This window comes from Alosa pseudoharengus, unplaced genomic scaffold, assembly GCF_046254945.1.
Source record: "Alosa pseudoharengus isolate Yale_2024_CS ecotype anadromous, Long Island Sound unplaced genomic scaffold, YU_APseudo_1.1 YU_APseudo_1.1_scf_16, whole genome shotgun sequence".
Lineage (NCBI taxonomy): Eukaryota > Metazoa > Chordata > Actinopteri > Clupeiformes > Clupeidae > Alosa > Alosa pseudoharengus.
Window position 1 is genome coordinate 22,027,244 of NW_027468630.1, and position 12,500 is coordinate 22,039,743.

The 12,500-nt window shown below is 44.1% G+C and overlaps 1 protein-coding gene across 1 annotated transcript in view; it reads right to left on the reverse strand.

The window, feature by feature from the left end:
* The window catches only part of LOC143125737 (AT-rich interactive domain-containing protein 3B), a 61,998-nt gene that overhangs the window by 3,364 nt on the left and 46,134 nt on the right, over nt 1-12,500 (reverse strand). The window contains exons 5-7 of the mRNA XM_076287465.1: nt 7,081-7,264; nt 4,288-4,553; nt 2,272-2,607 (exon numbers count right to left, since the gene is read on the reverse strand). Coding sequence (XP_076143580.1) covers nt 2,272-2,607; nt 4,288-4,553; nt 7,081-7,264 — 786 coding nt within the window. The remainder of the gene's footprint in view (nt 1-2,271; nt 2,608-4,287; nt 4,554-7,080; nt 7,265-12,500) is intronic.

The window sequence follows — 12,500 nt, forward strand, 5'->3', positions numbered from 1 at the left end:
TGGTTTCAATTTTTCTATGTCTATATTTTTCTAAACAAAGCTGCCAGATTTGTCAACCACAGAACATAAATCAGCAGAGGAAAATAACGTGGTGTCAGATGTTTCTGTTCTTAACGGCATCAACGTCAAAAGGTATAAAAACTAGGGCTGTCAATCGATTAAAATAATTAATCTAATTAATTACATACTCTGTGATTAATTAATCTAAATTAATCACATATATCATTTTTGCTGTGAAAGTATTTTAAATATTTATATTCAAATGAATCATTGAATAATCAGCATTTGTGACATTAACTTGTGACATTAATAAAACTCTTTTATTATTATTTTCACTCTTCAAATAATTGCCATAATAATCTATGATATGACCTAATATGCTGAGGAAATATATTTAAAAGTGCTTCGGGAAGAAGTTTTTTTTTTCACATACAAGGCATTTCAGGCCACAGATATGACCTAGGGGACACAATGAAAATAAATTAACTCTCCCCTCAATGTCAACACTTATTTCTTTGCATTGATGTATATAGAGCACATTCCTTGCTGCAGACATTACAGAGGACTTTATTTTCAACACTTTATTTTTATCAACACCATCAGGCCGTTTTTTAAAAGTAAATGTTCCAATCAATGATCCAGGCAGCACGTTTTCTTCTCTCTCCTTCATTTTACAGTCTAATTTTTACTGACTAGAACTCGGGGTCAAAGGTCATACAGAATCGATTAATCTGCACAAATTTTTTTAATCAGTTATTTTTTCTCAAATTAATTAATCGAAATTAATCAGTTATTTTGACAGCCCTAATAAAAACGTATCTCTCAAAGTTTTAAAATCTCTCCTTCAGGTAGCGCAGCACTCTCATATCGCTGTGATGCGTGTGTCCCACTGAGTGAGACAGACCAGACGCACACACAAACTTCTGTTTGGTAGCTGACGAACCACCATTGAACTGGATTGATAATGATAACGTTAGAAAACGGCTCTAAACAAGTAAGGCATACACGGTATGTCTGGTACATGATAAATGTTAACACGAATTAATATTCAACTACACGTCTCTCATTATTAAAGCTCTGATATCACTGCGATGGCAACTCCGCCCCGCTCGAAGGGAGAGGGGGAGGGAAACGCACACACCACACGCATCCAAAACTCAGCCAGGTGGTCGCTGAATAAAACTCCCACAAATATCTAGGAACAACGTCGGCATTACTTAATCATATGATTGACCAGTGTTCGTAACAGCTACCGCATGCATACGGATAGCCTACAACTTTTTATGCAGCTCCCTAAATACAATGGCAAGCATGTTTTATAGAACAGGCATTCAGGGAGGGAGACACACACACACACCACACGCGTCCAACACTCAGCCAGATGGTCGCTGAATAAAACTCCCACAAATACCACGGAACAACGTTGGCATTAGGCTACTTAATCATATGACCAGTGTTTGTAACAGCTACCGCATGAATGTGGATAGCCTACAACTTACCTATTTGCAGCTCCCTAAATACAATGGCAAGCAGTTTTATAAACGATCATTAAGCATTAAAAAAAGTAGCCTACCTATCTATCATTCGTGTTTTCCATTTGGACCCACAAACTTGCTTCCACCTTCAAAGTGTATGGCAATATTTCAGCTCAAACAAGTCAAACAGTTAAAAGATATTTTGAATGTTTAAAGTTTACTGTTGTCTTGAAGCTGCACGTGAATTGCAGCGTCTCCAGCAACACAGAGCTGCCTGTGGACGCCTGTATGTAAATAATGCGGGGAAAAAACTATCAGCGAATGCAGCGGCTTATCGGCCGATGCCGACACACGTAAAAAACGCAAATATCGGCGCGATATATCGGTCGATCCCTAGTGTGTATATGGTTTGATATGGTTGCTTTATTAGCATGACTTAAGATAGTGTTGCCAAAGCACAACGGTCAATAAAAATATGATTGATAGTCATATTTATCTATATCTATATTCACATAGACTGATAGTGAACACGCATGTATCCAGGCTGAGTAAGGATTGTTTAAAGTCTACCCAATCTACACAAGCGTGAATGAATCATGCTACGCACAGAAAGTTTGGCGCTTGCTTGCACAGCAAAATATGTTGTACAGTCCTCTTAGCTGAAGCAGGGAAGAGAATTCTTTCTTAAGAATAGGTTTCTTAAAGCCTCGCAAGCCTTGTGTTTATTAGTGCATCTGCATAACTGGTACAGACTAAACAGCTCGAAAGGGTTGAATGGCAGGGTCGAGTGGCTCACCTCTGACGTTGCCCAGCCGCAGGTTCATGGGGACCTGAGAGGCCATGGCCAGCAGGTTGTGGTGGAAGGCCTGCTGCAGCAGCCTCTGTTGCTCCTCAGCTAGCCGCGCCATCTTCCTCTCTGGCCCCTCCGTTAGCCCCGCGGCTGCCGCCGCCGCCGCCGCCGCTGCCGCGCCGAAGCCCGCCATCCCGCCCAGGCCTGCGGCCATGCCGCCCGTCTCCAGCTTCTCCCGCAGCTGCTCCAGGGTGGTGGCCCGTGCCAGGCCCGCCACCTGCTGCTGACCCACGGACAGAGCCAGCTGGGAACGGCCCGCCAGCATGGAGGAGGCCATGTCTTCTGGGGGGGGAGAGATAGAGAGAGAGAGAGAGAGATAGAGAGAAAGAGAGAGGAGATGGGGGAAAGAGAGAGGAAGAGAGAGAGAAAGAAAGGGAGAGAGAGGAGAGAGATATCTTTTTATTTATAGTAATTCCCCCCACCCCTTTGTTCATGATTATTCATGTGTGTGTGTGTGTGAGGTAGAGAGAGAGAGAGGGAGAGGGAGAGAGAGAGTAAGTGTGTGTGTACTCCACTCATATGCATGTATGTTTATTTTCCATCTATTTTATTTTATCATTAAACCTACTCCATGTCAAATCTTTTTCTTTCCTTGATCATTTTTGTTTTGTGATGTTACACATCATACTGCAATATTGTACCTTTATAGTCATGCCAATAAAGCCCTTTGAATTTGAAATTTGAATTTGTGAGAGAGAGAGAGAAAAAAAGAGAGAGAGAAAGAGTGAAAGAGAGACAGAGAGAGAGTTTTACCATGAGTTTTACCATGTACTGACACAACCAGCTGATGACCTACCATGTGACAGGGACTTGATGAATGTTTATAATAGTTGAAATGTTTATAACAGTTGAATATACAGTAGGTGAAATATTCTAAAGTAGTTATACATCACTCATTGACTGTATAAACAGAAGTATAGTATATATTGTCAATCATATCACTATATTCATTTATTTACTTTGTATTTCATCCATTAAAGTTGTATCCCAAATAATTCCACCAGGACTTATGGAATTATTCTATACTTCCTTCTAAATTCTTCCTTCTGGAATTTACATTCAAACCCCTTATGAACATAAAGTCTACAGATAGTTAAGCAGCATAGTACATACTTTGATGAAAGGTCTCCACACACACACACACACACACACACACACACACACACAGCAACATATCAAGGGTCCCCTGGGGGTTGTGTGCGGACCTGTGTACTACAGTACATGTACATAAGAGTGGCCGTGTCAGCATTCCTGTAAACAGAACCAACAGATGTCACACTCTGGTGATTGGGGCCTTGGGTAGTTGCCGTGGGAACGTCACTGGCCCCTGACTGACCCTTGAGCTCTGATCTCTGATTGGTGACTTGACACACCTGGTTCGCCATAGCCACCCCCACCTGGACCCCCTAGACCTCTCTAGGCTTTCATCTCCCTTCCCTCCACCTCCTAACTACATACACAACTCAACAAACACATTCCCAATAGAAACACTACATGGCCCAGTCAAGAGTTATTATGCAAATCTGAGCAGCTCATAAAAGAGCTTTCACAAGGGCAGGTTTTGTGAAGGGGCAAACATACCTTTAACTTCCCTGTACTAAACATGACTGCTGATATGGCTTACAGTTCTTTCTTTAAATCCATGTAAATATGTCAGTTCTGTTTGGGAGTGGTGAGAAATGAAATCCTGGCTTCTGAAGAAAATAAAGTGCAGTTCTATTTGTTGCCAGACAGAGGGAGCTCTTCGCCCACGCACAGACCTAACACACGTGCGCAGCGCACAATCCTCTGCACCGCCCAGCCGTGTCCCTACCCAGCGCTCGCTTCGCTGGCTGGCCTTTCTCGTTTTTGCCGCATGACACAACTGCTTCCCTCCCATCGCCCTCCTCATTGGCCAAACACGACCAAGCCCCCGTCCTTTCCCCTCTTCTCTGATTGGCTGCCCGAGCCACTTCCACTCACCGACTCCTTTCTTGAGGGAGGGGCTGGAGGAGGCCTGCATCCCGTTGAGGGCCCCCGCGGCCCCGGCGCCCAGAGCGCCCATGTGCATCTTGGGAGAGGAGAGGATGTGCGGGGCAGCGCTGGGCGAGGGGGAGAAGCGGAACACGCTGCTGCTGTAGCTGGGGCGACGGCCCTCGCGCCGGTTGCTGTCGATGGCGGCCTGCAGCTCGCTGGGGGAGCTCAGGCCCTTACGCTCACACTCGAATGGGTACAGGTACTTCATGTATCTTGAGGAGAGACGGGGGAAACACACACACACACACACACACACACACACACACACACACACACACAGACAGTACACACACACACACACACACACACAGACAGTACACACACACAGACAGATAGTACACACACACACACAGACAGTACACACACACACACAGACAGACAGTACACACACACACAGACAGTACACACACACACACACAGTACGCACACACACAAATGTGGACGAACACATATCAGTCACAGACAGTACGCACACATGTACACACACATACACACACACACACACACACACACACACACACACACACACAAGCACACACACACACACAAATACACACACACAAACACACACAGGGTGAGAGAGGGAAGGAAAAAGGTAAACCTGTTACTCACAAACACAATGACAGAACCAGTATCAACATTGCCTAAGACAACACCAAAAGATAAGGCCAGGTCATCTATACAGACAAATACACATCCATTGCCATGTCAAATTGCAATGGAAGTGAACAATAAAAGATAAGAAAATCAATATATTATAAAAAGGTTAGATGCATTAAAAGATTTTAAAGAAAATGCAAGCTGAGAAGAGAGTACATTAGATCAGCTAAAGGGCAACTGGTTGTCTCAGTTCTGCTCCGTCTCCAGCTCCAGTGCAGGCCGGCATGCAGGCTGCCGGCAGCCCAGCTCCCGAGTAGGAGCCCGCATCAGGGCCAACGCATTTCCTGCCCACATAAATCAGGGCCACAGCGCAGTGGATAATGGAGGGGACGGCTGCAATCGATGGCACGCACCGTTCCGCTCCGCTCCACTCCGCTTAGCACCAGCATGTCCATTAGAGCGGCGAGCTGGCATGGCCTCGCCAAGACATTAAAAATACATCCAGCATCGCCGCGGTTACTGGAAAGTAAATGACCATGGGAAGGGCAAGCAGGGCTACCGGTATGTGGAGGGTGGGTTGGTGGGGGATGAGTTGAGATGAGAGGGTGTAAGCAAACGATGGAGAACAGAGAGGAAGAGATGGAGAGAAGCAGGGAGGGAGGAAGGGAGAGAAGAAGGAGGAGGAGAGGAAGGGGAAAGGAGGAGCATAAATACAGGGTGTAAAGGGACAGGGGATAAAGATGGTGACAGAGAGGGGGATGGAAAAGATATTAAGGAAGAGGTGGACAGGAAGAGGAGAGAAAAGAAAAGAAACAGACGACAAGAATATCAGGGCAGACAGTGAACAAGGGAACAATGATTGACAGAGAGATGAAAAACAAGAAGAAAGATGAAAAACATGAAAAGACAGAAAGCCCACAGCGCTCTTTCCTGCCGTTCTAATAACACTGTCATTGTGCCCTCTGACCCTCAAATCACATCAATAAATCAATGGCATTGACAGCTTTCTCCACACACACACACACACACACAAACACACACAAACACAGCAATGAAATGAACAGATGAAATGAGGAAGAAAGGGGAAGAAATATTGGGAGCAGAAAGAACAAGGGATAAAGAAAGCAAGACAGATAGATGTGCAATCTAACCATTGTGCACCGAGTTGTGAACGGTCAGATAGAGAAATTGTCCACATACTTGTGTGAATCAGAGGTGTGTACATTGATTACAACAACAAGAGGAACATCTACAGTGTATAACATAGCTGTAAGTATGTGTATGCACAGCGTATTATCAAAACAGTACATGTACACACACACACACACACACACACACACACACACATATTATGTATGTGAATATTAATGTGTGAAGCATGAAAGTAGTGCTGTTGATGAAGTTAAGAAGGTTGAGCTTTGGCTACAAAGCATTACTATTAATGCTTGAGCTTGGAATCTCCCGGTAATATATACTGTGCCACTACACCCCTGATAACTTTCCAACTCTTGAACACACACCCTGTTTAACATACACAATGGAAAACTAAAACTAAACTTAAGATAAATATAGCCTTTTTATGGCTTAATAAAGTTGACCAAATAAATATCTGTTGTTAGACGTGAAAGTACTATGCAGCCTACTTTTTAGCTGACCAAATGCCCAAAGCTGAAATTGGAAAACGGACAAATATTGCACGCTTTGTGTTCATGCAGTATTTGATAAGGGATGTCATGGGTAGGCTGACGTCATTAAGAAGGGCTTTCTGTTCCTGTTTATGTAAAGGTTTTACATAGGCTCAATAAGGATACACTGCATGTTAGGCAAGCCTACATCAACTAAAAGCGCACATATTGTAAATAAGCGGGTCAGGTATCATTTTGTACGTCATTTTGTTGCGGTTCGAGTTGCAGTTTAAAAATGGGGGGGGGGGGGGGGGGGGGGTTAAGGCCACGCATAGTGCGTACTATGGAATACAACCCTAGTGGCACCGCTGTCTCTTACTGTGTGCAGAGCGAAAATGCAGAGCTGGTGATAGAGGTCGGGATGTTGTGAACTTGGTGATTTCTTTCTTGATCATACACAAGGTCTGAGGGTGTGTGTGTGTGTGTGTGTGTGTGTGTATCTATTGTCTCTTACTGTGTGCGGAGCGTGAATGCGGCGCTGGTGATGGAGGTGGGCAGGTTGAGGCCCTTGGTGATCTCCCTCCAGATCTTCTTATTGATGACCTCCACCAGGCCCCCCTTCTCCGTCACCAGCTTGTACAGCTTGTACAGATCCAGAACCTGCTTGGCCATGATAGGGATGCGGTTGACTGGAGTCCCTGGAGACACACACACACACACGTTAGTCAAGCTTATCTCATCTGATGAGATCGGTTGGTTGACTTTCCACTACATATTCCATCTGTATCACACACCTACATGGGGCGTAGGACAATTCCTCATGCGCTAATGTATTCCATGTGAAAGAAGGGGAAAGCACAACGTAAGAACCCAATGTATTGCTCTGAACAGAGACCAAGATCAGTTCCAGGTTATATGTGTCAAGTATCTAAAGAACTCAAAGAGGCACAAATGCAGAAAAAAAAAACCTTCCGACTTCTATGCCCTTTCGTGTTTAGTTACATGACGTCCAATGAGGAAGTAGGAATTCACATGAACTCAAAGCAAAGACAGAGATAAATTCTGGTGACTTTTTCCTGTAACAGTCACAGCACAGATGATGTACAAAGCGCTCTAATTGATCTAGGAAATGATGAACAAAAAAGGAGACCATTCTATTTGATTTGAATAAAATGCATGGTCATGATCAACAAAAAGTGAAATTAACAGTGAAATTAAACTGGGTTAGGGGTTGGTGTGTGTGTGTGGGGGGGGTGGGGAGACAAGGAGCATGTTGATATGTATGTGAGGAGTGTGTTAGTGTGGAGACAGAATGTGTGTGTGTGTGTGTGTGTGTGCGCAAGTGAGAGGGAGAGAGAGAGAATTAGGGGACAGGGAGTGTGGACTCCAGAAATGCAACTGAGTGACTCTTAACTGGCATCACGGATGTGACTGCAGCATAGTAAAGTGCTATGTGATCTTTCTGGTTTATTCTAGGCATTATCTGTGCATGCATCGCTATGTTTTTTGTTGTGTAACAATGTGGTTTTGAGTAGTACAACAACATGGTGGTTACAGTATAACCAGTGTTGTGACTTGCCGTTGCCTGTAGCTATGTGTCAATTGCTGTTGCCCTATTCTACACTAGTAATTCATCTCAATCACACCCTCTGTGAGCAGTACAGAAATGAAGCCGAAAAGCCTAATTACTGCAAATCTGCTTGACCCAGAGACATTGAGGAAAAAAGAGGTTGAATAAGGCTGCAGCTGCTCATGCTACACCCGCTGATATGTATTAGACCACACTGACATATAACAGCTAGCAAACATGGAGTGGCATCTGAGCAAAAAAAGTGGTGATTTACTGGTAGACAGTGTTGGGAACGTTACTTTAAAAAAGTAATTAGTTATAGTTACTCACTACTTGTTCCAAAAAGTAACTGAGTAAGTAACTGAATTACTCTATGATCAGAGTAACTCGTTACCAGGGAAAGTAACTATTTGCGTTACTGTTACAAAACAAAAAGTTGATATATGTCAAAGATTTTGGATTTTTTGAGCAGTTTTGAGCAGCCAGTTGAAATGAGTAGAACAGGTGTTTGTAGCAATATTTATTAGATAGATAGATAGATAGACAGATAGATAGATATAGATAGATACTTCCCCAAGGGGAAATTCAAGATATTGCACATCGACAGACCTAGTTGACTTCAGCCTGTGTCATAGGTTTTTGTTGTGAGGCAGAAAGATCTAGCTTTTGCTGCTTGGATGACTTTGCTCCGAGTCCTTCTTTGCTAGTGGATGGCGAGCTATCATCTGTGGTGGAGGTATCGGTGTTTTTGGCCACTAGCTTTAGATGCGTGTGTGAGATGCTTCATTAAATTAGAGTTGCTTACAACGGATGTCGACAAAGTCTTCGCTCCTGGACATAATGTACACATTACATGCACGTTCTTGCCTTGATGAATTTGAAATAGTGCTTATATCTCCACCTTGAAAAGGCCAACTTTTTGGATTGCTCCTGACCTCTGCTGTTTCTCGAATCTCTATTTTAGCGGTTGCGTGTGTGCGTGTGGCACGTGTGCTGGCAAGTGTGTACAAACACTGGCTCTGATTGGCTATCATGAAACATGACTCTGCCTTAGCCAATCATAATCGCTTACGTCGTTATTAACCCACCTCCTCACTAGCTGTGAGCCAGGGTGCGTTTGGATTACACACAGTTTATTCAATCAATGCATAGTAACGCACGTAATGTACGTAACGTCCAGTAATGTTAACGGCGTTGTAACGACGGGAAAAGTAATTTAAAATTACCCCGTTAGTGAAAAAATAACGTCGTTACCTAACGCCGTTCTTTTAAACGGCGTTATTCCAAACACTGCTGGTAGAAAACAAGATTAGTAGCCTACTATAGTTAAATACTACTACCAGTGATAGAATGATGATATTAGAACGGTAGAGTATTAGAATGTGTGTAGAGCTTTGGTTGTGTTCAGAATGGACATCCCAGTCTATACAGCAACATTAAGTTAAGAGATTTCAATGCCAGAATTAATCAAATATGTTGGCTACTTGAAAATCCACGGTCATTAGCTTTGCAGAGAGGTGTAAATGAATCCCAACAAGTGATTGTGATGGTCCAGTTCTCCAGGGCTGTGCAGCTGCAGTTGGATTTATCTGCGGAGCATGTTTGCACACTGACCGACTGAATGAGAGGTGGAGTCCCATGCGACACTGCAGGAGACAAATCAGCACAGCAAATCAGATAACGGAGGGTGAAACTGAAATGTTGAGTAATACTGCTGTTTGATGTGTAAGCATGTTACGTATGGCAGTTCATTTTGACATGGTGTCATAATTGCACTGGATACTACGTGACATTATGTGGGTAGCAGTAAAAACTGTACTAGATGTTCAAGTGCCTGATAATTCCAGTAAAAATCGTAAATGTAATATTTATGCTATCTGAGCAGGACTAGTTTAGCACTATACAATGTGTTTATAAATGGCATTAGTTCTGGATCTTTCCTTGGTTTTACTAACATGCACCTGTTACTGTTACAGTGACACAGTAACTATACTGAAAAGTGTGTGTTGTTAAAATAAGTGCACAAATGATGTGTTTACTAAACACATTCCTAAACAATTCACACAGAGTTTAAACAATTACTATTAGTATGTGTGTGTGTGTGTGTGTGTGTGTATGTGTGTGTGTGTGTGTGCGCCCATCCCTGGGGCCCAGCAGCAGGGTGTGGAGGCTCAGCATGCCTCTAATCCACAGTCCCTGTGGTGGAGGCACAAGGGAAGACCACTATAATGAAGCTCATTAGACAGATTGTGTGCTGTAAATCCACACAAACAAACAAACAAAACAGACTTATCATGCTCTCTCTCTCTCACACACACACACACATTTTGTGCTATTTTGTGGGACTAATTAATCAGCATTTGCTCTAAACTGCTGAACACCCATCAATACCTCACCCCAACAGCACACCGATCTGGCATCCAGATTAGCCCAAATCAGCCAGCTTAATACAGTAATGGCTATCATGGGCAGATCTACCTGGGGCCCATGTGTGAGCAGGCTGGGCCACTAATGCTGTGGCTACAGGTCAGGGCATTTACGGATGGGTGAGTTTGGGAAGATTAACTGGTGATGAAAAGAGAGATGATTGGGGGGGGGGGGGGGGGTTAATGAAAAACTATGGGTGTAAAAACTATTTAGGTCATTGTGGTAAAAAAAAATTGTAGGTTCTCAAAAAAGTGTGACAGTGTAAAACATAATAAAGACCCATATACCCATATTGGCATTAACATTAAGAATGGCACATTAAAGACTGAAATGAGATGTCAGAGCTCACATAAAATGTGTCGATCCATATAAACAACAATATCCTGAAAGTAAAGACATGGTCTTTAGGTAGACAAGGTAGAAATGGCCAGTCTTCCTGTCCCACACACAGCCAGAGCACAGGGCCAGTCCTTCCATCGCCCTTAGTACGCTGTGTGAGTCAGTAAACCCTGCCCAATATGATCATCTGTCCTTCTTTGTCTGTCTCTGTCTCTTTCTAACTGTGTGTGTGTGTGTGTGTGTGTGTGTGTGTGTGTGTGTGTGTGTGTGTGTGTATGTGTCAGCATGGACCCCGTCATCCCCCAACACCACTCCAGAGTGCGGGCAGCAGCGGACGCAGCAACAGCAGTGTGTGTTTTAATGCACCCGCAGACATCAATCCTGCATCAAACAATCAGAGCGGCCAGAGGGGCCAAAGGTCACTGAAGGGTTATTGATGTCTGAATTAAAGTGCAGGTCAGCAGGAAGCCATGTTTTCATACACACACACACACACACACACACACACACACACACACACACAGGAGAGGACAAAGAGCTGAACACACACACACACACACACACACACACACACACACACACACACACATAGATAATGCACACAACAGCAGAATCGCTGTGCTGGCAGAGCAGTGTGGCGCTCAGGTTTAATTCACACTAATGCCTCCATTCCTCCCCACTGATATCAACGCTGTGGCACTCAGACACACTGGCGGTGGACACAGGCACAGAGGTAACGGACAGTCAGGAGAGAGAGAGAGAGAGACAGAGAGAGAGAGGGGAAGGAGGGAGGGGAGAGAGAGAGAGAACACTGGGGAAAAACCACAAAAGAACAACAGGGAAGTTTTTCGCTATAAGCATAATTTACTACTTTTCTGAAGTTCCTATTTAACGATGAATATAGGTAACATCCAAAATACCAATAGAATGCTTTGGAGCACCTGTGATGGTATCTTATCAAACAGGAAGTGAGCTAGTCTGCCCCGGGATTAGGTGGAAGCATGTAGGGGTGCAGATGTACTCCATTTCTTTGGGTGACCTATACATTGCCTTATCGTACTCCCTGTCTGAGCATTGTCCAGTTTTTGACTGAAGGGTGATCTGTCCAGTGAAACTTTTTCAATTGTTATATTTATCATACGAATATCAAACAAATCAAATGAGCAAATCAGATCAGGTCATTCTCTACAGCAGAAAAAGTGATTGAGTATGTTCTCTCTAAACAACAGGTCCTAGTTAGGATGCCTCAAAGTCACTACACCATTAACAGAGATTTACCATATGTCGTTCCACAAAACACATCGGTCACATGACTGAAACACACGTGCTCTCTCTCACACACACACACACTCTCAATTCAGGCATCAACGCTGACAACCGCTGGCAGCCAATGGCTCAGTAACGTCCATGATTGGCTCCCTCCATGGCCCTATGGACTGCTCTAATTGGCTGCAGACCTCCTCTCCCATCATGCCTTGCCCCTGGCTGATTTCCCCCTTGGGACAAGGCCATCAGGAGCCCAGTGATTAATGGCAGCCGGGGTCAGGGGTCACCGGGGTGGGAAGTGCTGTGGTGGAGGCCCCCTGAGCCTAACTGCC